Source organism: Ursus arctos, unplaced genomic scaffold, assembly GCF_023065955.2.
Source record: "Ursus arctos isolate Adak ecotype North America unplaced genomic scaffold, UrsArc2.0 scaffold_11, whole genome shotgun sequence".
NCBI classification, from domain to species: Eukaryota; Metazoa; Chordata; class Mammalia; order Carnivora; family Ursidae; genus Ursus; species Ursus arctos.
In genome coordinates, this window is record NW_026622775.1 from 1,682,736 (window position 1) to 1,708,971 (window position 26,236).

Below are 26,236 nucleotides of genomic sequence, written 5' to 3' on the forward strand. Positions count from 1 at the left end.
TCGATCATATTTGTTCTCCATGACCGTAAATATTTGAGAGTTGCTGGGAATACAAGAACAATCAGTTCCTGAGTAGCTATTGGTTGTCACTCTGAAACATGAAAATGAGTATCGCAGTTTGCTATGTCTGGGAATTTGAGTATCATGAATGCCGTGCTTATTCTCTCAGATTTATTAGTAGTGCTAATATGTATTAATGTGCTTCAATTTCTGTTTCCATGCTCTTTAGAATTCATTCAGAGGGCAGCCTTGTGGATGGCCCCGAAGCAAGCCTGATGGAACAGGATAGAACCAACCATGTGGAGGGCAACAGACTAAGTCCATTCCTGACACCATCTCCTTCTCCCATCTGCCAGACAGAGCCTCTGGCTCTAAAGCTCCAGAATGGAAGCCCATTAACTGAGAGACCTTATCCAGAAGTAAATGGAGACACCAAGTGGCAGTCTTTCAAAAGTTATTATGGAATACCCCCTATGAAGAGAAGCCAGAATAGTCGCGTGAGTCCGGACTTTATACAAGAAGGTAGAGGGTATTCCAGGTGCTTACAGAATGGAGGAATAAAGCGTACAGTTAGCGAACCGTCTCTCTTTGGGCTTCATCAGAACAAGAAATTGAGACAAGACCAAAAGGCTAATGGAGAAAGAAAGAACTTCGGGGAAAGCCAAGAAAGAAATCCAGGCAAAGGCAGCAGTCAACTGAATGTCTCCGACTTGAGCGATAAGAGAGAATCTGTGAGCTCTGTAGCCCGAGAAAATGCAGTTAAAGATTTCATCAGTTTCTCAACACATAACTGCAGTAGGTCTGAAAAACCAGGGCTGCAGGTTCTGAATGAGCAGGAGGAAAAAAATGCGAACTACCGTGACAAGAACATTGTATTACTTCTTAAAAACAAGGCAGTGCTAATGCCTAATGGTGCTACAGTTTCTGCCTCTTCCATGGAAAACACACATGGTGAACTCCTGGAGAAAACACTGTCTCAATATTATCCAGATTGTGTTTCCGTTGCGGTGCAGAAAACCACATCTCACATACATGCCATTAACAGTCAGGCTACTAATGAGTTGTCCTGTGAGATCACTCACCCATCGCATACCTCAGGGCAGATCAATGTCCCACAGACCTCGAACTCTGAGCTGCCTCCAGAGCCAGTTGCAGTGGTGACTGAGGCCTGTGATGCTGACAAAGCCAGTAAGACAGCTGCAGTGATAGGGACCTGTCCCTTTCAGAAACCAGAAAAACAAAAATCAGTTTTTGACATTTGCCTGTCGCGTGCCGAAAACAGTCCTATCCAAGGAACCACAAAGCTGGTATCTGGTGAAGAATTCTGTTCAGGTTCCAGCAGCAATTTGCAGGCTCCCAGTGGCAGCTCTGAACGGTATTTAAAGCAAAATGAAACAAATGGTGCTTACTTCAAGCAAAGCTCAGTGTTCACTAAGGATTCCTTTTCTGCCCCTACCACACCATCACCATCACAATTGCTTCTTTCTCCCCCTCCTCCTCTTCCACAAGTTTCCCAGCTTCCTTCAGAAGGAAAAAGCACTCTGAACGAGGGAGTTTTGGAAGAACACCATCACTACCCCAACCAAAGTAACACAGCTCTTTTAAGGGAAGTGAAAATAGAGGGTCAACCCGACGCTCAGCCATCCCTGAGTCCTAATCCATCCACACATGCATCCAACCACTCTCTGATGCTTCCAGAAAGGCCTCAGAATAATTGTGTTAACAAGAATGACATGCAGACTCTAGGGTCGATGACTGTTCCAGCATGTTCTGAGAAAGCGAGACAAATATCAGAACACCTCAAGCATAACCCACCAATTCTTGGTAGTAGTGGAGATCCACAGGACCACTGCCAGCAGTTGATGGGACACAAAGAGCAAGATATTCCGAAGGGTCGAGACAAGGAACAAACACGAGGTCTTGTGCTCCCAGCACAGCCCTATCTGAAACCGGGGTGGATTGAACTGAAGCCCCCTCACTTTCATCAGGCAGAATCCCACCCAAAATGTCATGAGGCATCACTGCGGTCAGTTCTTCAGTATCAGTCCAACCCCACCAATCAAACGACCTCCAAACAATACACTGGAAATTCCAGCCTGCCTGGGGGGCTCCCAGGGCAGGCTTACGTCCAGAAAATAATGCAGCCAGAGCAGAGGCCACAAAGGTACCAAGGCGAGATGAATCAAGGGCAGTCTCAAGGTACAGTGGACCAGCAGCTCCAGTTCCAAAAACCCTCACTCCAGGTGCACTTCTCCAAGACAGACCCTTCATCCAAAGCTCATGTGCAGTCAGTGTGCACCCACAGGTTTTATTTTGAACAAAGACCAGATTCCCAAACTGAGAAACTCATACCCCCAACATTAAAGCAGCACTTGAATCAGCAGGCTCCAGAGACTGAGCCATTCTCAAGCTCACACCTTTTACAACACAAGCCTCATAAGCACACGGCACAAACACAAACACAACCATCCCAGAATTCACTTCTCTCTCAAAACCAGCAGCAGCAGCAGAAATTACAACTGAAGAATAAAGAACAAATGCCCCAGGCTTTTTCTCATCCCCAAGACAATAGTGATCAGCAAAGAGAAGGATCATTCTTTAGCCAGATTAAAGTGGAAGAATGTTTCCGTGGTGAAAATCAGTATTTCAAATCAAATGAGTTCCAGACCCATAGTACTCAAATGGGATCGGAGCAAGCGCAGAGTGTGGATAGTAGAAATTCCCCCTATGGTCAGATCTTGAAATCAAATGCAAGCAAACTACAGATTTCTTGCTCAAACAATACACACCTAGTTCCCAAAAATAAAGAACAGACTATAAATCCTGAACTCTTCGCAGGAAACAAGACCCAAAACTTGCATCACAGGCAATATTTTCCAAATAATGTGACTCCAAAGCAAGATGATCTTCATAGGTGCTTTCAAGAACAAGAGCAGAAGCCTCCACAAGCTTCAGTTCTACAGGGATATAGAAGGAGAAACCAAGATATGTGCAGCCAGCAAGCAGCACAAGTCCCGCAGCAAAGGTACCTGATGCAGAACCAAGCAAATGCTTTCCCTGTGTCTGACCGGGGAGCAGGTCACATTCAGGCCCCGCCCCAGAAGGACGGTCAAAAGCATGCTGCTCTAAGGTGGCACCTCTTGCAGAGGCAAGAACAGCAGCAAGCACAACACCCCCCGACCGAGTCTTGTCATGATCAGATGCACAGGCCAATTAAGGTCGAACCTGGATCCAAGCCCCATACCTGTATGCGCCCCATGTCGGCACAGCCAGAAAACAAAACGTGGAAAAAGATGACTAAGCAAGAGATTCCACCCCCGAATTGTGACAATGTGCAGCAAAGGAGCATCCTTGAGACCATGGAGCAACATCTGAAGCAATTTCAGGTCAAATCATTATTTGACCATAAGGCTCTAACGCTCAAATCACAGAAGCAAGTAAAAGTGGAAATGTCAGGGCCAGTCACAGTTTTAACTAGACAGACCACTGCTGCAGAACTTGATAGCCACACCCAAGCTTTAGAGCAGCAAGCAACTCCTTCTTCAGAAAAGACACCAACCAAAAGAACAGCTGGTTCTGTTCTCAATAATTTTTTAGAGTCACCTTCCAAATTACTAGATACTCCTATAAAAAATTTATTGGATACACCTGTCAAGACTCAGTACGATTTCCCATCATGCAGATGTGTAGGTAAGTGCTGGAAGTGCACTGAGACACATGGTGTTTGTCCAGGACTAGCAAATTCATCTTCAGATATGGGATTTTCTTTCTTTTTTTTTAAAAAATCTTGAGTCTGGCAGCAGTTTGTAAAGGCTCATAAAAAACCTGAAGCTTACATTTCTTGTCTTTAAATTACAGATGCTTGTGCTGTGCAAGAGAGAACTTCACTTACATTCAGTTTTTCCAAAAAACTTAAAACAATGTGCATGCTCATTTCTTCCTCTAATCAAACCCTTTAAAGTGTAAAGGTATCTGTTTTAGATTAATCAATCTGTTTAACTCTTTGTATATCATCTCCTGGAGAGACGCCTAGGCATCTCTAAAAACATCTGTTAAAATGAGAAAAATAACTGCTATATGCAAATTAATGTGGGAGCTTTTTAATATGTATTAATTCAAGGTTGAACATATTAGTGGTTTTACATTAATTTCTAGATGGGGGGGAATTATCTTCAGTCTTGGTGAGTTGGGGGAAATTGTAATGCTGAAGTTCTGAATACCCATGACATTGCCCTTCCTGCATTTATACACTTGAAATATTGTATAATTTATATTCATTTTGATTCTGTTTTCTCTTTAAAGTGTCATCTTTTTTATAGAAAATCTGTTTTTTTCTTTTCTTTTTTCAAACCAACACGTTTTTGTTAAAATTCAAGATACGTGATAGGTCTGTTGGAATAGGGAAACATTTTGCTGATAGATGCTTGTGTATATATATATAATACATATAAAGTATATATAAAGACTTTATTATAGTCCCTCAGCATGAATACAGTAGACGGCATTTGAAAAAAACAAATGTTAAACTGATATGGCCAGTGGTCCACCCACCTCATGTTCTTCCTCTTACAACGGGACACCCCACATTTTGTAGAAGAATGGAGGGAGGAGCCATACCGCCCCCTTGTGTGGCTAATATTAGGTTGCCTCAGGGGTGCCGTACCACACATGTCATAGATAACATTAGGTAAGTTCTAATCGTCTGCAGTCTCTTCTCCCATCACCCTAACCTCTCCTCCCACTTTCCATCTTCGATAGTCTACAAGAACCTCTTCCTTTTACCTGACCCTCTCTCCAGTGTTTTCTCTCCTCATAAATCGTTCTAAAGCACAAATGTGGGTCTGGAATCAATATTCTTATTTTCGAAACACAGCAATTAAATGTTGAGGGGAAACAAGAGGAAAAAAAGGTACCTTGACAATAAAAACTGAGCAATATCCTGGGGGTGAGATAAGATAGGAAATTTTATTTTTAATCTTTTAACATCCAAGCAGCAGGCAATCTTCTAGTTAGCTATAAAATTTTTTTTTCAGTTCAAAAAATTGGATTGTAGTCGGTATTACATATAATATATTCTAATTCCCTCACTGTTTTGTTTAGTTCCACTTATTTTGTTTAAAATAAATAATTTCTTATTCCATATCTGAAATGTAATTTAATATATTTTTATCCAACAGCCAGCATGTACATATACTTAATTATTTGGCACATTTTCTAATAGATTAGTCCATCAATTTATTCATTTTAAAGAAAAAAAAATGTTTAAAGTCACATTTAGGGCCCTTAATGTGCAGTTGGGGGATAAGCTTTGTGGATGTAGCCTTTATATTTAGTATAATTGAGGTCTAAAATAATAATCTTCTATTATCTCAACAGAGCAAATTATTGAAAAAGATGAAGGTCCTTTTTATACCCATCTAGGAGCAGGTCCTAATGTGGCAGCTATTAGAGAAATCATGGAAGAAAGGTAATTAACGCAAAGGCACAGGGCAGATTAACGTTTATCCTTTTGTATATGTCAGAATTTTTTCAGCTTTCACATACAAAGCAGTAAACAATTGTAAATTGAGTAATTATTAGTAGGCTTAGCTATTCTAGGGTTGCCAGCACTCCACACTGTGCTATTCACCAGAGAGTCACAATATTTGACAGGACTAATAGTCTGCAAGCTGGCACAGGCTGCCCACTTTGAGATGGATGCCAGAAAACCCAGGCACGCACGAGAACCAGCCAGCCCGCCTGCCAGGCACAGGGGTGCTGGCACAGGCTGCAAAGAGAGGCCCCACTCTCACTTTCCCACTTGATGATAAAGTGTCAAAAGAAGAAAGAGAGGGTAAATGTGGTATAAGAAAGGAACCATTGAGTGAAGTTCACCCAGAGCTGTAAATGAGTAGTGATCTCCAAGGAAGTTGTCCCTTAGTATGAGCAGAGGGTAAGTGTGAGATGCTGAATAGAAATAGAGACAGATTCTATTTATAGCTTCATTTTTTTTTTTACTGTCAGTCACAGGTAGGCATGTATTTACCTAAATCTACCCAGTTAGTCCTGCATGTAGAAGACTTCTGAGTGAGACAAAAATGCAGAGAGAGACTTTCCTATAGGTATCCACAGATGTGAGCTGTGAACTATGCTGGGGGCTTTAAGAGGTCGGCAGTGTTATCATCAAAATACGTTAGGAGACCTTGTGGGCAGCAAGGACATATTTGGTATCATTCCTGCCCAATTTACAAATTATCCATTTCTAAATTAGTATCTAGAAATTCACTAAATAACCCTCTAGTAGCCTGACAGATACAGTGAATTTCCCTAAGTGCCTTTTGTTATTAGCAAGTAGTAAGTAGTAGTGCCTTGGTCATAAGGGAAAATATAATCTATCTCTAGAACTATCCTATATTTTCAAAATTGCTGGATGCTAGTTATTTACAAGCCATCTTTTAAAAATGGTAGAGATCCTTTGAGGAACAGTTCTAACTAAAATCTGTTGTGATTCCCCAAGTTTAAAAATAGCTAAATTTAGTAAAGGACAAAAATCAAATAGTATATATCTTAGAAGACTGAATTTAACAAATTTTAAAAAGTTTTGTGCTTTGTGAAATTGTCTAAAAATAAGCTTTCCCATTTATTTTCACCCAACATATAATTTCAAAATAGTTCATTACAATTATCAATATATTTTGATACCAAAGAAATACAAAGCTTAAAGTCTGTTATCCAGTTTGCTTGGCTTAGACTTGTTTTTTAAAAATAAATTAAACCATTCATTTCTCAGGATGTGGCCATAGAATAAAATTATGCTCAAATGTTCACTATTTTGGTTGCCTCGGTTTCATTTGCTAATTTTATGTGTGTGTGTTTCTGTGGATTTCTTTTAAGGTTTGGACAGAAGGGTAAAGCTATTAGGATTGAAAGAGTCATCTATACTGGTAAAGAAGGCAAAAGTTCTCAGGGATGTCCGATTGCTAAATGGGTAAGTGTGACCTGACAAGGCCTTTGGTCTTCAGTCTTGGGCATTTTGATTCATTAATCTAACCCTGAGAATTGGGTTACCAGATCGAAGAGTCGTTTGTGCCAGTTGAAACAAACATTGCTTATCTTTATTTTGTGTTAGCTCTTAAGAAAAGGGCAGATTAGTTTTTTTGTTTTGGTTTGGTTTGTTATGTTCAGTTAGCCACTGTATAGTACATCATTAGTTTTTCTTGTAGTGTCCAATGATTCATTAGTTACGTAAAGCACGTACTAAACTCGATGTAATTGAAAGAATTTAATGGAGAGGAGGAGGTCCATTCAAATTGATAAAAAGTGTACTTCTTCCTGGAATGTGAAGTCATCCTTAATCCTTAAATACCTTCCATTAATCTTCATATTGCCTTTTTTGAAAGCCTTGAACTTTGTGAAAAAGACCTGCTTGTCTTCTGTATAGCTCTGGCTTTAATGCAGGGGTCATCGCCCCTCCCTGTACTGCTACAGTCCGCTAAACATTGAGCAGTTTTGCATCTCTCCCGGTTCTGACCCCATTTTACAGATGGGTAGCAAAAGGCAAGTTTCAGGTGCTGGCTGTTGCCCTAATTGTGACCCAGACATGAAAGAATATGCATACATAAATCGGTGCGCTCCTCTGCCACAAATGACCCTTGTTTTGTTTTGGTTGGGGTGGGGGTGTTGGGGTGGAATGGGGACCCGCACAGGTGGTTCGCAGAAGCTGCAGTGAGGAGAAGCTACTGTGTTTGGTGCGGGAGCGAGCTGGCCACACCTGTGAGGCTGCAGTGATTGTGATTCTCATCCTGGTGTGGGAAGGAATCCCATTGTCCCTGGCCGACAAACTCTACTCAGAGCTCACTGAAACGCTGAGGAAATACGGCACTCTCACCAATCGCCGGTGTGCCCTGAACGAAGAGTAAGTGAAGCCTCCCCTCTCTTTCCACTGGCAGGAAACCTGATCATGGGTCTGACCCAAGGGAGTGGAACCTGCATTTTTACATTTATAAAATGGGGACCAAAATGCCTGTTTCACAGTCATGCAGAAGGAAGTTGGATTTGCTAACGTGGGTAATTTGAGGTGATTTCGTTAACTATTTCGTGCCTTCAGACAGGGCAGACCTTTAGTTAGGAACAGCTTGCTGGAAGTCTGAATGTCTGTACCCACATCATGAACTCAATCGTGCCATAATATTTTTATTTCCACAATAGTAATAACAGTTGCTTTCATTTTTACTGCTACTAAATAAGAAATTAGCAGCTATGGACATGCATTATTTTCAAGGAATAGAAACACTTGGACTAGGAGAGCAGGGGTATGCAGTGAACATATTTAGCACATGTAAGTGCTACTATGTTTTTGTTTGTTAACCTCATCCAGTTCAGGAAGTTTAACTCTTCACTTGGAGAAAGCTTCATTATGATTGTTCCTCTGCTGTGTTATTCCTGTATAACATTAGAATACAGGAGAATTCATAGTGCTACACTGAAATCCTATAGGACTTATTTTACTCACTGTTGGTTCTAAAATAATTTTAATTTTGCACTTCTTCCTTTAGTCTCCTTTTCTCTGTATTCACCAAACTACAATATAGTTTGCTGAATTTATGGAAATACTCATTGCAACAGCCCATCGCTACCTTAATTTGTTCCTTTGCTTTCCTTTGTGACTGACACTGCTTTGCTAACTTCATGCTGACATGGGTTTTCCCTGGGTCATGGGAGGTGTGTAAATCAACTATAAATAATATGCCTAGGAAAGTTACTTCTCATATATGAAAGTGTGACTTGGCTTCCTGTGGTAGTTATGACCCAAAAATGTCATGGTGTGTACCTCACGGCATAAATCCACCTTTATAAACGACGTGTTGGAAGATAGAATGCTGCTTCATACGTAGCACAGGACTCACAACCTCACGACAGACTGCCTTAGGTGTGAAATACTATTCAGTGCATCCCGATTTCCCTGTTCCTTCTTTAAAAGATGTATTTAAATGCCTTTAATCAGAAAGAAAATGAAAGTTAAGGCACCTTGAGATGACGTCAGTGATAGTATTTTTGTCAGGGATTAAGTATCTGCTTTGTTTGGTTTTTTTTTTTATAAAGCAGACTTCCTCTTAGACTTGGTGGCTTGAACTTCTAAACCACCGAAGAACTTCTTGTGAAAATAACAGTTGTTTTATTTCAATTTCTTGAAGTTTCATGCAAACTATATTTCCCATTTATGTAACTAATTTAATTTTCAGTTATTCTATATCTCTGGTATTTCTCCCCTGTTGGCTTTTCTATAATTTCTACAAATGCTATTGCCTAAAACGGAATCTGACATATAGAAAGAAATTCCATGTTAAGAACTTTCCTAAATTGTGTTATTTTGCATTTAAAATCCATGAACAATGGTTGGGCCAGGGTCTAAGAAAAATTATAGTTTAACTGGTCTAAACAGGAGGTGAGTACAAAACTGTTAAAAGATGCGCTTCATATTAAGACATTTTAAAGGGCAGTCTGAATACTTTTGCTTCTCTTTGTCTGGAATTTCAAAAGGTAAAGGTAAGTATTTAGATGAAGTTTTAGCTTTGGGTTATGCATACTTAAAACAATTCTCCAAAAACAAAACAAAACTTAACATATACAATTAAAATAGACACTTACCAATGGCAATAGAGACTTCATTCAGATGTAGTTTTTGAAGTTTCTAATACCCCATAAAATAAATTTTATGTCTGGTGGAAGTTAAAATTATGACTTTGCCAAAAACAGAGGATAATCTCAAATTGGGGCTGCTAACTCAGTTTAATCTTCAAAGCTGTATGCACCTCATCTCTGAGTTCTTACAAATCCCAATGCCTACATGCAACGTAACCACCCACTGTGAGTCCAGAAAAGAACCTCTGAGAGTATCTTCCGGTGGGAAAGTCAAAAACGGATTTTTACGTTTCCTTTGAGCTAACCAGCTGTTTCTTCTTTAAAGATTTCCCTATGAGGCTTCCATTTTATGACTCAGCCCAACCAATATTTTTTTGGCAAGTAAGAGTTGTGGGAGTGTATCTGTCATTGTTAAGAGGTCAAAGCCAGAAATGTGTGCTACCATGCTGGGTGATGTTAAACTTTTTAAGTTAATGTTATAAAAATTTTCAAGCATGCATAAATGGAGGAGTGAAGTGTAATGAATCCCCAGGGACCCATTATGTAGCCTCAGTACTTATCAACATTTTATCAATATTGTTTCACATATTTCCCTGACACTTCCCACCCCCACGGCCACCCCCACCGGTGTTTTAAAGCAAAACACAGATACCATCTCACCTATGTACATTTCAGTGTGTTTCTCTAACAGATAAGAACTTTTTTCCCCCACAAAACCTAGTTACAGTGTCATGTCAGTGATTCTTTAATATCATTTCATGTTCAGACCACGTTCAGATTCCCTAACAGGATCCCTAATGGATCCTGTTTCAAAATAATAATAATGATAATAATAATAATAAATTAAAAGTTAAAAGATATGGACAACAAGAAAGCCCGTATCTTGTATTTGATTGAAGCTTTTGAGTGGTCCCAGTTCATGCCTATTGTCTAGCATAATTACTAATAGAACTTCCTTTCCAAAAAAAAAAAAAAGAACTTCCTTTCACTCTCAAAAGTATTCTTAATTTGAAAGATAAATTATATGATTCATAAGCCTCTTTTTGTTTATAACAGTTCCCCCTTTTTTAATGAGTTATTGGTTAAACAGACTATATCGTTTGCTCTATAAAATTTCCCACATTCTGGATTTGGTTGATTGAACACTCATTTTGTTCAACTACTCATCTATCCCAGCTGTCTTTTGTACACTGATATTGAGAGACTTAAACAAGTCATGTGTGTATACATGTGTGTATATGTTGGCAGAAATGCTTCGTAAGAGGTGATGAGATAATCTTAGTTCTCCATATCCAGGAAGAGTTATAACGTCTGCTTTGTTGCATTCTTGACGATGTTAGGAGTGCTTAGTGAGTCAGGAGTGTCAGCTTCGGCACCATCAGGTTTCCCAGAAAACTCCCACCTGATGGTGCTGCATATTCATTGAGGATCATTGCCTGTTTCCATTATTTCAGGTTTGCAAATTGATAATTTTCCTATTTTTTGAAGTCTACATTTGTTAGATTTAACAAATATTCGATAGCGTTTCTAAACTTGCACAAGGTTGAATATGTGAACTAATTTGTAGTTTAACGTTGTTGGGTTTTTTTTTCTGTTAGAGGTCCAGATGATAACTCAAAGGTTGAGAATGTTTTTAAAAATCTGTTATGTAGATGAATATTTTTATTACAGTTGCTTTATTTATCTGTCATTTACCCATGAGCCAAATTGAGTCATATTAAATGAGGCTGCCATGTGCTAATTCTAATAGTATTTGAAAGCAGCCTACAGAAATAAAAATGCCTTTTAGTAGCCATTTCATGTAGGAAATCATCTTGAAGTTGCTGCACCTTATTATGCAGGGATTTTTTTTTTTGAGATATAATTCACATACCATAAAATTCACCATTTTAAAGTATATAATTCAGTGATTTAGTATATTCACAAAGTTGTGCAATGGTTTTTTTCACTCCCAGAAGAAAATGCCATAGCTATTAGGTAGTCGATGCCCATTCTCCTCTCCCCTAAAATGGCAACCGCAAACCAACTTTCTGTGTCCATAGATCTGCCTATACTGGGCACTGTGTATCAGTGGAATTATACAATATTTGGCCTTTCTGCTTGGCCTCTTTCACCTAGCATAATGTTTTAAATGTTCTCCATGTCTAATGTTAATCAGTATTGTATTCCTTTTTGTGGCTGAGTACTATTCCATTGTGTATACATATCACATTTTCTTTATCCATTCATCAGTTAATGGACATTTGAACTGTTTCCACGTTGGGGCTGTTCTGACTGCTGCTGCTGTGAACATCTGTGTACAAGTTTTTGTATGGACGTATGTTTTCAGTTCTCTTGGAGTGACATTGTTAGTCATATGGCTACTCTATGTTTAACTTTTTGAGGAACTGCCAGACTGTTTTCCAAAACAGCTGTCCCATTTTTCATTCCTGCCGGCAGTATATGGAGGCTCCAGTAGCTCCCCGTCCTCACCAAAACTAGTTATTGTCTGTCTGCCTTTTTTCTTACAGCCCTCCCAGTGGGTGTGAAGTGTATTGTGTGGTTTGGATTTGCTTTTCCCTAATGACTGACATTAGGCATTATTTTCTGTACTATGGGCTATTCAGATATCTTCTTTGGAAAATGCCTACTTGATTCTTTGCTCATTTTTAAGTTGAGTTCCATGTTTGTTTGAGTTGTAAGGGTCCTTTGTGTGCTCCAAATACTAGAATTTTATCAGATACATGGCTTTCAGATATTTTCTCTTATTCTGTAGGTTGCCTCTTCACTTTCTTGATAATGTCCTTGGAGCACAGAATTTTTTAATTTTGATGAAATCAAATTTATGTATTTTTTTAATTGCCTGTACTTTTATCTAAGAAACCATTGTGTGATCCAAGGTCTTGAGAATTTACATCTATGTTTTCTTTCCAGAGTATTAGAGTTTTAGCTCTTACATTTAGTTCTTTGATCACTGCTGAGTTAATTTTATGATTTTAGGAATCCAATACCACTCTCTTGCATATGGCTCAGCACCATTTGTTGAGGGGATTATTTTCTCCGTTAAATGGTCTTGTCACTCTTGTTGAAAATTAATTGACAAAGATGTATGGGTTATTTTGAGACTCTTCTATTCCATTAATCTACCTAAATATCTGTCCTTATGGCAATACTATACAATGTTGATTACTGTAGTTTTGTAGTAAGTTCTGAAATTGGAATTGACTTCTTTTGCCCATTCCCCCTATCACCTCCCATCTGGCAACCACCACTTCCCTGTATTTATGTAAGTCCTCCAATGTTTTACAAGTTTTTATTGTTTTGGGATTTGGGGGCGGGGGGCTACTCTGGATTCTTTTCATGTCCTTGAGAATTTTAGGATCAATTTGTCAATTTCCCCATCTGGGATTTGACAGGGGTTCTGTTGAATCAGTAGACCAATATGGTGTGTGTGGGGGCGAAGTATTGTCAGTTTAACAATATTAAGTCTTCCAATTGATTAACAAAGGATGCCTTTACATTTACTTAGGTCTTTAATTTCTTTCAATGATGTTTTATAGTTTTCAGTATGAGAGTCCTACACACTTACGTTAAATTTCTACATATTTTATTCATTTTGATGTTATTAAATGGAATGTTTTGATTTCATTATTGGATTATTTGTTGTTAGCATACACTTAGACAATTGTTTCTTATGCTTTTTTATTGAGGTATAGTTGATATACAATGTTATATTAGTTTCAGGTATGTAACATAGTGATTTGACAATTCTGTACATTAAGCTATGCCCACTGGGAAAAATGTAGTTACCATCTGTCACCATACAATATTATTACAGTATTATTGATTATATTCCCCACGCTGTACTTTTCATCCCCATGACTTACTTTATAACTGAAAGTTTGTACCTCTTAATCCCCTTCACCTTTTGCACCCATTCTCCCACCCCATCCTCTCTGGCAATCAGTTTCTTCTCTGTAATTATGATTCTGGTTCTTTTAAGGTTTGCTCATTTGTTTTTTGTTTTAGATTTTACATGTAAATGAAGTCATATGGTATTTGTCTTTGTCTGATGTATTTCACCCAGAATAATACCATGTAGGTTTCTCCATGTTGTCACAAATGGCAAAGTCTCATTCTTTTTGTGGCTGAATAATATTCCGTTGTATTTATATGCCAGATCTTCATTATCTGTTCATCTATTAATGGACACTTAGGCTGCTTTCATATCATTTGGGCAGGTACCCAGCAGTGGAATTACTGGATCATATGGTATTTCTAGTTCTATTTTTGACAAACCTTCATTCTGTTTTCCACAGTGATAGCACCAATTTACATTCCCACCAACAGTGCATGAGAGCTCCCTTTTCTCCACATCCTCTATCATTTGTTTGTCTGTTTGATTCTAACCATTCTGACTGGTGTGAAGTGATGTGTAACTGTGGTTCTGATCTGCATTTGCCTGATGACTCGTGATGTTGAGCATCTTTCATATGTCTGTTGGTCATCCGTAGGTCTTCTTCGGAAAAATGTCTATTTAGGTCCTGTGCCCAATTTTTACTTTTTTTTTGTTTTGAGTTATATAAGTTCTTTATATATTTTGGATATTTTTTTTTATATTTTGGATATTAACCCCTTACTGAATATGTCATTTGCAAATATCTTTTCCCATTTGGTGGGGTTATTTTGTTTTGTTTTCTTGATGGTGTCCTTTGCTGTGCAAAATCTTTTTAGTTTGATATAGTCCCAATAGTTTAGTTCTGTTTTTATTTCTTTTGCCTGAGGAGACATATCTAGAAAAATATTGCTAAGGCTGAGGTCCAAAAGATTATTACTCATTTTTTCTTTTAGGAGTTTTATTGTTTCAGGTCTCACATTTAGGTCCTCAATTCATTTTTAGTTTATTTTTGTGTAGGCTGTAAGAAAGTCACCCATTTCATTCTTTTGCCTGTAGCTGTCCATTTATTGAAAAGGATGTCTTTTCCCCAATGTATATTCTTGCCTCCTTTTCATAGATTAATTGACTGTGTATGTATGGGTTTATTTCTGGGTTCTCTATCCTATTCCTTTGATCTCTGTGTCTGTTTTTTGTGCCAGTACCATACTGTCTTGATTACTGTAGTAATCTGTGGTATATCTTGATATCTGGGGCTATGATACCTCTAACTTTCTTCTCAAGATTGCTTTGGCTATTTGCGGTATTTTGTGGTTCCATAAAAATTTTAGGACTGTATGTTCTACTTCTGTGAAAAATGCTATTGGTATTTTGATAGGGATTGCATTGAATCTGTACATTGCTTTGGGTAATATGGACATTTTTAACAACATTAATTCTTCTAGTTCATGAGCATGGTAAATCTTTCCATTTCTTTGTGTTGTCTTAAATGTTTTTCATTAACATCTTATAATTTTCAGGGTATAAGTCTTTGACTTCTTCGGTTAAATAGATTCCTAAGTGTTTTATTATTTTTAATTCAATTATAAATGGAATTGTTTTCTTAATTTCTCTTTCTGGTACTTTGTTATTAGTGTATAGAAACACAACACATTTCTGTATATTTTATATCCTATAACTTTACTGAATTCATTTATTTATTCTAATAGTTGTTTTGGTGGATTCTTTAGGATTTTCTCTATATACTATCATGTTATCTGTAAATAGCGACCATTTCACTTCTTACGATTTGGATGTTTTTCTTATTTTTTTTTCCTTGTCTGATTGCTGCAGTTGGGACTTCCAGTACAATGTTGAATAAAAGTGGTGAGAGTGAACATCCATGTCTTGTTCCTGATCTGAAAGGAAAAACCTTCAGTTTTCCCATTAGCTGTGGGTTTGTTATATTTGGCCTTTATTATGTTGAGGTGTATTCCCACTAAAGTCACTTAAGTTGAGTTTTTATCATGAATGGATATTGTATTTTGTCAAATTATTTTTCTGCATGTATTGAGATGATCATATGGCTTTTATTCTTTCTCTTATTTATATGATATATCACATTTATTGATTTGTGAATACTGAACTACCCTTGTATCCTTGGAATAAGTCCCCCTTGATCATGCTGAATGAAGCTTTTAATGTATTGTTGAATTCCGTTTGCTAATATTTTGTTGAGGATTTTCTGTGTTCATCTGTGTTCATCAATGTTCTTTTTTTATAGTGTCCCTGTCTGTTTTTAGTATAAGAATAATGTAGTCCTCATAGAGCTTTCCTTCCTCTGCTATTTTTTTGGAATAGTTTAAGATGAATAAGTATTAACTCTTCTTTAAATGTTTGCTAGAATTCATGTATGAAGCTACCTGGTCCTAGATTTTTGATGGGAGTTTATACCTATTCAGTTTTGTCACTAGTAATTGGTTTCTTCATATTTTCCGTTCCTTCCTGAATCGGTTTTGCAAGATTGTATGTTTCTAGGAATTTATCCATTTCTTCTAGGTTGTCCAGTTTGTTCACATATTATAATAATATTGTCATAATTTTTTTGTATTTCTTTGATTTTGGTTATTTCTCCTCCTTCATTTCTGTTTTTATTTGAGTCCTCTCTCTCCTTACTTTCACTTTATTTTTTGTGTATCTATTATAGGTGTTTCATTCGTGGTTACCATTGGGTTCATACAGAACATCTTGTGTGTATAGCAGTCTATATTAGGTTGATGTCACTTAAATTCAAATGCATAAAAGCACTAAATTTTGGCTCCCCTTCCATATTTTATGTATACGATGTCCTATTTTACATCTTTTTATCACTTGACTAATTTTTGTAGATACAATTGATTTTACTAGTTTTGTTTTGACCTCCACACTGACTTTATGAGTGATTCATCTATATGCTTATTATATGTTTGCTTTTACTTATGAAATTTTTCCTTTCATAATTTTCTTATACTTATGGCCTTTTCTTTATAAAGAATTCCCTTTAACCTCTTTTGTAAGGCTGATTTAGTGGCGATAAACTACTTTATTGTTTGGGAAACTCAATCTCTTCTTCAATTCTGAGTGATAATCTTGCTGGGTAGAGGAGGTAGAGTATTCCTGATTGTAGGTTTTTCAGCACTTAGAATATATCATGCCACTCTCTTCTTGCCTGCTAAGTTTCTGCTAAAAAAAAAAAAATGATCTCATAGCCTTATGGTAGTTTTCTTTGTAGGGAAGTGTTTTCTCTTGCTGCTTTTAAAATTTTCTCATTATCATTACTTTTTGTCTTTTTAGTTTTTTATATCCTGGTATGGATCTTCTTGGGCTCATCTTCTAGGCACTCTGTGTGCTTTCTGACCTGGATTGTGTTTGCTTCCCTGGATTAGGGAAGTTTACAGCTATTTTTTAAAAATACATTTTCTGCCTCCTTCTCTCTTCTCCTTCTGGAATCCCTACAATATGAATGTTATCGAGCTTGATGATGTTGCAGAGTCTCTTAAGTTACTCTCATTTTTTTAATTCTTTTTTCCTGTTTGCTGTTCAGCTTGGATGCTCTCCATCTCCTGCCTTCCAGATCACTGATCTGTTCTTCTGCACCCTTTAATCTGCTGTGGATTCCCTCTAGGATATTTTTCATTTCAGCTACTAAATACTTCAGCTATGACTGGTTATTTTTTATATTTTCTTTCTCTTTGGTGTTCTCACTGACTTCATCCACCCTTTTTTCAAGTCCAGTATCTATGACCATTACTTTGAATTTTTCATCAGACATATTGCTTATCTGTTTCATTTAGCTTTTCATTTTCATTAGTCTTCATGCAACAATTGATTTTTATGTATTCATCTTGTATTCTGCAAACTTACTTAACTAGTTTATTAGTGTTAATTTTTTTTTCTTTTGGTAGATTCCTTAAGATTTACTATATACAAGATTATGTCATCTACAAATAGAGATAATTTAATTTCTTCCTTTCGAATCTGGGTGCCTTTATTTCTTTTTCTTGCCTAAATTTTCCTAGCTAGAACCCGCCATAGATATTGAATAAAATTGACAAGAGCAAACATTTTTGTCTTATTCCTGATTTTAGGGAAAAAACTCAGTTTTTCAACATTAAGGATGATGATATCTGTAGGTTTTGTAGATAATCTTTATCAGGTTGAGGATTTTTTTTTCTATTCTAGTTTGTTATTTTTATCATGAAAAGATGTCGGACTTTTTGCAAATGCTTTTCTGCATCTAACAAGATGATCATGTGGTGTATTACTTTGTTGTTTGTACATTGGCCCAACATTGAATTTCTGAGATAAATCACCCTTGGCTATAATGTACATATCTTTTATATGTTGTTTGAATCTGTTTGCTAGTATTTTATTGAGGATTCTTGCATTTATATTAGTAAAAGATATTGGTGTATTGCATTCTTGTGATGTCTTTGTTTTTGGTATCATGTTAATATCACCTTCATAGAATCCATTGAAAAGTGTCCCCTCTTCTATGTTTTGGAAGAATTTGTAAAGGATTGGGCTTATTTTTTAAAATAGATTTTATTTATTTGAGAAAGCATGAGCAAGGGGGGACAGGAAGAAACGGGGCTCAATCCCAGGACCTGGGATCATGACCTGAGCCGAAGGCAGACACTTAACCAACTGAGCCAACCAGGCACCCCAGGGCTAATTCTTTAAATGTTTGGTGGAATTCATAGCAAGTCTTCTGGGTTTATCTTTATTGGCAGTTTTTTGATTATTAACTCATTCTTTTATTAGTTGTAGTTCTATTCATATTCTCTTCTTTCTTTCTGAGTCAGTTTCACTGGTTTTTGCCTCAGAATTTGTCCATTTCTTCTAGGTTATCTACTGGGTTGATAGATCATTTTTATAGTATTCCCTTATAATTTATAAGGTATGTTTTCTCTTTTAATGCCTAATTTTAGTATTTTGGGTCTTCTCTTTTTTCTTATTTGGTCTATGTAGTTTTCTCAATTTTGGATCCTTCCAAAGAACTTTTGATTCCTTTGATTTTCTATATTCCTTTGTTTTTTTATTCTTTATTTCATTAATTTCCACTCTAATCTTTAGTATTTCCTTCATTTGTGTTGTGTTTAGTTTGCTTTTCTTTTTCTGGATTTTTAAGGCAGGAGATTATTTTATTGATTTGAGAACTTTTTAAATATAGATATGTAAAGCTATAAATTTTCTTCTACTTCTGCTTTAGATACATCCTATAACGTTCTAATATTTTGATTTTTATTTTTTTTTATTTCACTCACTGATTATTTACTTACTAATTACCCAACTTTGCTTCTTCCCCATTTATAATTTCATCCCATTGATATCAAAGAATATACTTTGCATGATTTTAATCATTTAAATTTAGATAGATTTGTTTTATGATATGACATACTATCTGTCCTGGTGAATGTTCCATGCATACTTGAGAAGAATGAATTCTGCTGTTTGGCAGCGTGTTCTTTAGATATTGGTTAGGTCAGTTGATCTCCAATGTTTTTCTTCCTTAATCTTGTCTAGTTGTTATATCCATTGTTGAAATTGGAATGTTGAATAATCTGTTTTCCTTTTACTTCTGTCATTTTTTGCTTTATGTGTTTTAGTGCTCTGTTTTTAGGTTCATATATATAATTGTTATGTCTTAATGGACTGACCCTTTTATTATTATAAAACATACTTGTTTCTGGTAATAATATTGTCTTAAATCCTACTTTGTCTGATATTAGTATATCCACTCCAGTTCTCTTTTGATCACTGTTTGCATGATACATATTTTTCCTATCCACTTACTTTCAGCCTATTTGTATCTTTAAAACTAAGGCACATCTCTTAAAGATGACGTATAGTTGAAATTTTAATCCATTTTCCAGTCTTTGCCTTTTAATTGTATTATTTAAATTATATACAGGAAATGTAATTCCTGTTGAAGTAGGATTTATGTCTGCCAATTTATTCCTGGTTTCTATATGCACTTTGTTGCACTATTCTTCCTTTACTGCGTTATTTTGTGTTCAGTGGATGTTTTCTATTGTACCATTTTCACTCCCTTGTCGCTCTTTTACAATCTTTTTTGGAATTATAACAATATAGAGTAATACCAATTTAATTACAATATTGTACAGAAATTTTATTACTGTGTAGCTCCATTTGTCCCTTTTCCTTTGTGCTTTTATTGTCATACAGTTTTATGCATTGCATGTACATTACCAGATTTATAATTATGCTTTATATAGTTGCCTTTAAATCAGAGAGAAAAAGTTAAAAATAATACATATATAAGGTCTTTTTATTTACCTATGTATTTACTTTTACTGGTGTTCTTTATATGGATTCAAGTTACTGTCCAGTATCCTTTCCTCTCAGTCTGAAGGACTTCATTTAGTATTTCTTATAGAGCAGGCCCAACAGCAATAAACGCTCTCAGCTTATTTATCAAGACGTACCTTAATTTATTATTCACTTTTAAAGCATAGTTTTGCTAGGTATAGAATTTCTTAGTTGACAGTCTTATTCTTGCAATATTGAAATGTGTCATCCCAGTGCCTTCTGGCCTCCGTTGTGTCTTATGCATCATCAGCTGTTAATCTTACTGAAAATCTCCTGTACATGATGAGTTCTTTTTTGTTGCTTTCAAGATTCTTTCTCTTTGGCTTTCAACAGTTTTAATTATTCTAGGTGTGGAACACCTTTTTATGCTACTTGGAGTTAGCTGCTTCTTGAGTTTATAGATTAATACATACACTGGGCTTCTTGAATGTATAGATTAATGTTGTTCCTGGAATTTGGGGAGTTTGGGCCATTATTTCTTCCAATAGTTTTCCTACATACTCTCTTACTCTCCCTCCTCTACTTTGGGGGTGCTCATTATGAATATGTTGGTATGTTTGACAGTATCCCCACAGGTCTCTGAGGTTCTGTTATTTTTTTCTTCATTCTTTTTTCTTTCTGTTTCTTGGAACGGATAGTCTCAATTGACTATCTTCAGCTTCTCTCCCCACTGCTTTTTCTGTCTCCTACTCAAATCTATTGTTGAATCCTTCTAATGGACCTTTTTATTTCAGTTATTCTACTTGTCAGTTCCAGAATTGCCACTTGTTTTATCATTATGGTTTCTACTTCTTTTATCTCATCTGTTTGAGAAGACATTGTTTTCCTACTTTTAATTCTTTAAGCTTGGCTTACTTCAGTTCTTTGAACATACTTGAAATAATAACTCAGAGTCTTTGGTTAGCAGTCTTAGACCTGGACTTCCTCACTGACAGCTTCTAGTAACTGCTTTCTTCCTCTGTATTAACCATACTTTGTTTCATTGTATGTTTTATAATTGTTAGAAAATGGACATTTTAAATTATGTAGTTACTTAGGAAGCTAGATTCTCTGCCCTACCCAGGATTTGTTATTGTTGCTGGTGTTGTTTATTTGTTGGTTTAGTGACTCTTCTAAACTATTTCAGTAAAATCTGTATTTTTTTCTCCTAAGCAGCTGTGGAAGTCTGTGCTTGGTTAGCTTAGTGGTCACCTAATTAAGATCCTTAGGTACCTAAAATCAGTAAGTCTCCCAGTCTTGGCCAGGGCAGCTCTGGATGTATATTGGAGCAGACCTTCGACAGTCAGCCAGGCAATTTACAGCTCTGCCTTACCCCTCTTTCCTGCTTATGCAGAGCTTCAAAGTTAGCCAGTTTAGAGCTTATGTCTTTTGAGAGTGAGCGTACAACCCTATGTATGTACACGGCTTTCTGGATTCCCAGGCACATGTTGAAACTTTTTAAAGCTTCCTACAGACATCTTATTTCTCATCTTTTAATTTTAAGCTTTTGCTTTTTTTTTTTTTTTTTTTAATGCCATCTGTTATCCACCACTTCAGGCAGCCACAGTAGTTAACAATTAACACCTTCTGGGGGAAGAGCTGTACACACTAGGTGAGCTACAAGTCAGGTAAACGAAGATAGCTTTGCTAGTAGGGTCTTCTAGAGAATCAAATAGGTAAAATAATGACACTTCTCTGGGAATGGAGCATTAGAAGATATCTAACCTAATTCTGCCCCTTCCAGTGGTCGCCAGGTTGCTGGTTTTTACTATAAATGTGGGTTGTTGGTTTTGAAGGCTGTCATAGAGTTCTGGGAATAATGGGAATAGGGCAAATTAAAACACTACAAAGCTTACTCTTACTGAAATTCCATTGCTTTTCTTGAATAAATATTCCCTGGAATGCTGCAAGTCTTTGTTAATTTGCAGGTTTCTGAAAGGTTAATTCTGACAGTATTTGCCAGTCAGTATTCTCAGTGCTTTTATGGAGGAGTGAAATTTCAGAGATCCCTATTCTGCCATTTTTGCTGACATCTCTAAAATGATAATTTCTAATTATAACATTCCTTCTGCATTTATTAGCTAGAATTCTTAAAAGAATTTTTTCTTATCAACTGTTGCCATTAAATATAGTTTGTAAGCAAATTAACAGATAAACGTATGGTACATATCTTCAGTTGTGAAATTTGAGAATGGAGATTTGGTGTCTTAGTAATCACCCAAAAAAATCAATTAGTCTGTTCTTTCTTTTTAGTGTCATTATTAACTGTGGTTTTTAACCTATGTTGTTTTGATGAGAAGTGATATTTAGAGGTCACAGTTTGTGCCCAGATATGTTCATTACCCTTGAGATATTGTTACTATTTGACATTTTTGGTGGGCAGATATAGTAATTATTTTTTAGAGTGATTTTGAGCTATTAAATCATAAGTTTATATTGTTATTTCCTATTTGTAATTAAGATTACAGGATATCTACTTATTTTTTAACAATGACTTCTTCATGTCACAATATACATAAATAATTTCAAATACTACTCCTAAGACTGTGATGTTCACTGAGGTCAGGACAGCAGTGCATAAACAAAACAAGAATTTGTTAAAAGAGAAAATATTTTTAAAGTACCAAACATAAGTCACAGAGCTGAAGAATAACTAAACTGAAAAATTCACTAGAGGGGTTCAAGAGGATGAAAAAGAGTGAAGATAGCTTAAGGAATGTATGGGACGCATAAGAGGACCAATGTACACTATATAAAGATCCTAGAAGGAGACGAAAGGGAGAGGAGCAGAAAGCTTATTCAAGAAATAACAGCTAAAAAGATATCTTGAAACAAATATACCAAAATTTATGGACTGTAGCAAAAGCAGTTTTAAAAGGAGACTTCATGGTAATAAATATCAACATTAAAAAGAAAGAAAGACCTCAAATAAACAACCTAACTTTGCATTTCAAGGAACCTAATAAAGAAGAACAAACAAAGCCCAAAGTTGGCAGAAGGAAGGAAATAACAAGGATGAGAGTGGAAATAAATGAACTAGAGACTAAAAAGACAATAGAAAAGATGAATGAAACTAAGCTACTTCTTTGAAAATATAAACAAAATAGTAAACTCTTAATGACTCTTACCAAGAATAAAGGAGGACTCAAAGAAATACAACTATAAATGAAAGAGAAGGCATTTCAACTGATACCACACAAATACAAAATGTTATAAGCAAATACTATGAACGATTGTACACCCACAGGTTGAACAACATAGAAGAAATGGCTAAATTCCTAGACACATACAACTTACCAAGACTGAATCATGAAGAAATAGAAAATCTCAATAGACCAATTAATTACTAGTAAGCCGACTGAGTCAGTAATCAAAAACCTCACAACAAAGAAAAGCCCAGGATCAGATGGCTTTAGTGGTGATTTCTACCAAACATTTGAAGATGAATTAGGAATCCTTCTCAAACTCTTTCAAAAACTTGAAGGAATTATTCCCAAACTCAAACTCATTTTACAAGGCCAGCATTACGATACCAAAACCAGACAAGGACACAACAAAAAAGAAACTTATCTGCCAATATCCCTGATGAAAAATTAAATGCAAAAACTTTCAACATAATATTAGCAAACCAAGTCCAATAGTACATTACAAGGATCATATACTATGATCAAATGGAATTTACTCCAGGGATGTAAGACTAGTTCAACATACCCAATCAATGCAATATTCCACATTAACAAAATTAAGGATAAAAATTGTATGATCATTCAAGAAGCACAGAAAAAAAGTATTTGACAAAGTTCAACATCCTTTCATAACAAAAACTGAGTATAGAAGGAAATTACGTTAACATAATAAAGGCCATATATAAGAAAGCCACAGCTAACATCATACTCAGTGATGAACAGCTGAAAGGTTTTCCTCTAAGATCAGGAACAAGATGAAAAATGCCTACTCTCATCACTTTCATTCAATATGTTATTCAAAATACTAGCTAGAACAATCAGGCAAGAAAATAAAATAAAGGGAATCCAAATCAGAAAGGAAGAAGTAAAGCTATCACTATTTGCAGATGACATCATATATAGAAAATTCTAAAGATTCCACAAAAAAACTTTTAGAATAAACAAATTCAGTAAAGTTGCAGGATACATCAATATACAAAAATCAGTTGTGTTTCTATATGCTAACAATGAACTAACAGAGAAAGTAAGGAAATAATCCCATTTACAAAAGAAACAAAAAGAAAACACCTAGGAATAAATTTAAACAAGGAGATGAAAAATCTGTATACTGAAAACTACAAAAGATCAAGGTCTCAAAAAAAAAAAAAAAGATTGATGAATGAAATGAAAAAAGACACAAATAAATGGAAAGATATTCTATGTTCATGTATTGGAAGAATCAATATTGTTAACATTCCCATAGTACCCAAAGCAATCTGCAAATTCAGTTCAATTCCTATCAAAATTCCAATGGCATTTTTCATAGTAATAGAAAAAAATAATCCTAAATGTATATGGAATCACAAATGACCCCAAATAGTCAAAGCAATCTTGAGAATGAAAAACAAAGCTAGAGTCATCATACTTCCTGATTTTAAACTATATTACAAAGCTACAGTAATTAAAACAGTATGGTACTGGCAACAAAACACAGACACATAGATTAATGGAGCAAAATGCAGAGCCAACAAATACATGTATGCAAATATGGCCAATTTTTTTTTTTTAATGGAGCTAAGACTATACAATGGAGAAGGGATCATTTCTTCAATGAATGGTATTAGGATCACACCTAAAAGAATGAAACCAGACCTCTCTAACACTATACACAAAAATCAACTCAAAATGGGTTAAAGTTTTGAAACAAGACCATAAACTGTAAAATTCCCAGAAAAAAACCTAGGGGTTTTGGAATTGGAACTTCTTGGAATTGATCTTAACAATGAGTTTTTGCATTCCAAAAGCAAAGGCACCAAAAACAAAATAAGTATGACTATATCAAACCAAAAAACTGAACAGTAGAGGAGACTATCAACAAAATGAAGAGGTAATCTATTGAATGGGAGAAAATATTTGCAAATAGGGTATCTAGAAAGAGGTTAATATCCCAAATATACAAGGAACCTATAAAACTCAATAGAAAAAAAAATCTAGCAAAGAACCTAAGTAAACATTTTTATAGAGAATGCATACAAGTGGCAAAGAGGTACATGAAAAGGTACTCAACATCATTCGTCATTGGGGAAATATAAGTCAGACCACCATGAGATGTCACCTGTCACCTGACCCTGTTAGGATGTCTGTCATCAAAAAGAACGCTAACAAGAAAGTGGAGAAAAGGAAATCCTTATACACACTATTAGAGCATAAACTGTTACAGCCACTATGGAAAACAGTATGGAGATTCCTCAAAAGTTAATAATAGAACTTCCATATGATCCAGCAATCCCACTTCTGAGTATATTTTCAAAGGAAATGAAATCATTATCTCAAAGAGATTTCTGCACTTCAGTGTGCCTTGCAGCATTATTCGTAATAACCAAGGTGTGGAGACAACCTACATGTCCACCAATGGGTAAATGGATAAAGAAGATGTGGCATGGCCAGAGAGGGAAAAGAAAGTTAGTATTCAGCCTTAAAAAAGGACGGGTGGGGGGGTGTCTTGTCATTTGTAACAACATGGATGAACCTGGAGGACATTATGCTAAGTAAAATAAGCAAGACAGGGAAAGACAAATACTACATGATTTCACTTATATGTGGAATCAAAAAGAGAAACAAAAAGGTTGAACTCTGAAACAGAGTAGAGAAGTGGTTGTGAGGGCCCCTGGGTGGCTCTGTTGAGTGTCCGACTCTTGGTTTCCACTCAGGTCATGATCTCATGGGTCATAGATCGAACCCCATGTGGGGCTCTGCACTCAGCACGATGTCTGCTTGGGATTCTTCCCCTCTTCCTCTCCCTCCCCCCACATCTCCCCCAACTTGTGCTCTCTTTCTCTCTCTCTCAAATAAATAAATCTTTAAAAAATAATTTAAAAAATAGACTGGTTGTGAGAGGCTTGGGGGTAAAGGAAATAGGAAAAGTTTGATAAAAGTGTACAATCTTTCAGTTATACAATGAGTAAGGTCTGAGGATCTAATGTGTAACATGGGGACTATAGTCGATAACACTGTATTGTATAATTGTAGTTTACTAAAAGAATATAGCCTAAATGTCCTTTTCAAAAAAGGGGGGCATAAATAGGTGAGGGATATATTTACTCAATGGGCAAATCCTTTCACAATGTACACATACATCAAATCACGTTATACACTTTAAATACCTTACTATTTTATCAATTATACCTCAGTATGGCTGAAAAAAATACCAATTGAGTAAGTTTTCCCAGTGGGTTATTTTATCATT

General features: G+C 36.0%; 1 protein-coding gene across 2 annotated transcripts in view; it reads left to right on the forward strand.

Annotated features, from left to right (window-relative positions):
• Positions 1 to 26,236, forward strand: part of TET2 (tet methylcytosine dioxygenase 2) — a 126,747-nt gene that overhangs the window by 79,917 nt on the left and 20,594 nt on the right. The window contains exons 3-6 of one of the 2 annotated variants that reach the window (XM_026499112.4): positions 230 to 3,690; positions 5,377 to 5,467; positions 6,874 to 6,967; positions 7,686 to 7,894. In XM_026499112.4, the coding sequence (XP_026354897.2) occupies positions 276 to 3,690; positions 5,377 to 5,467; positions 6,874 to 6,967; positions 7,686 to 7,894 (3,809 nt within the window). In that variant the 5' untranslated portion in view covers positions 230 to 275. Of the gene's footprint in view, positions 1 to 229; positions 3,691 to 5,376; positions 5,468 to 6,873; positions 6,968 to 7,685; positions 24,666 to 26,236 lie in introns of those variants that run through there. The other variant, XM_057309984.1, reaches the window with a different exon arrangement.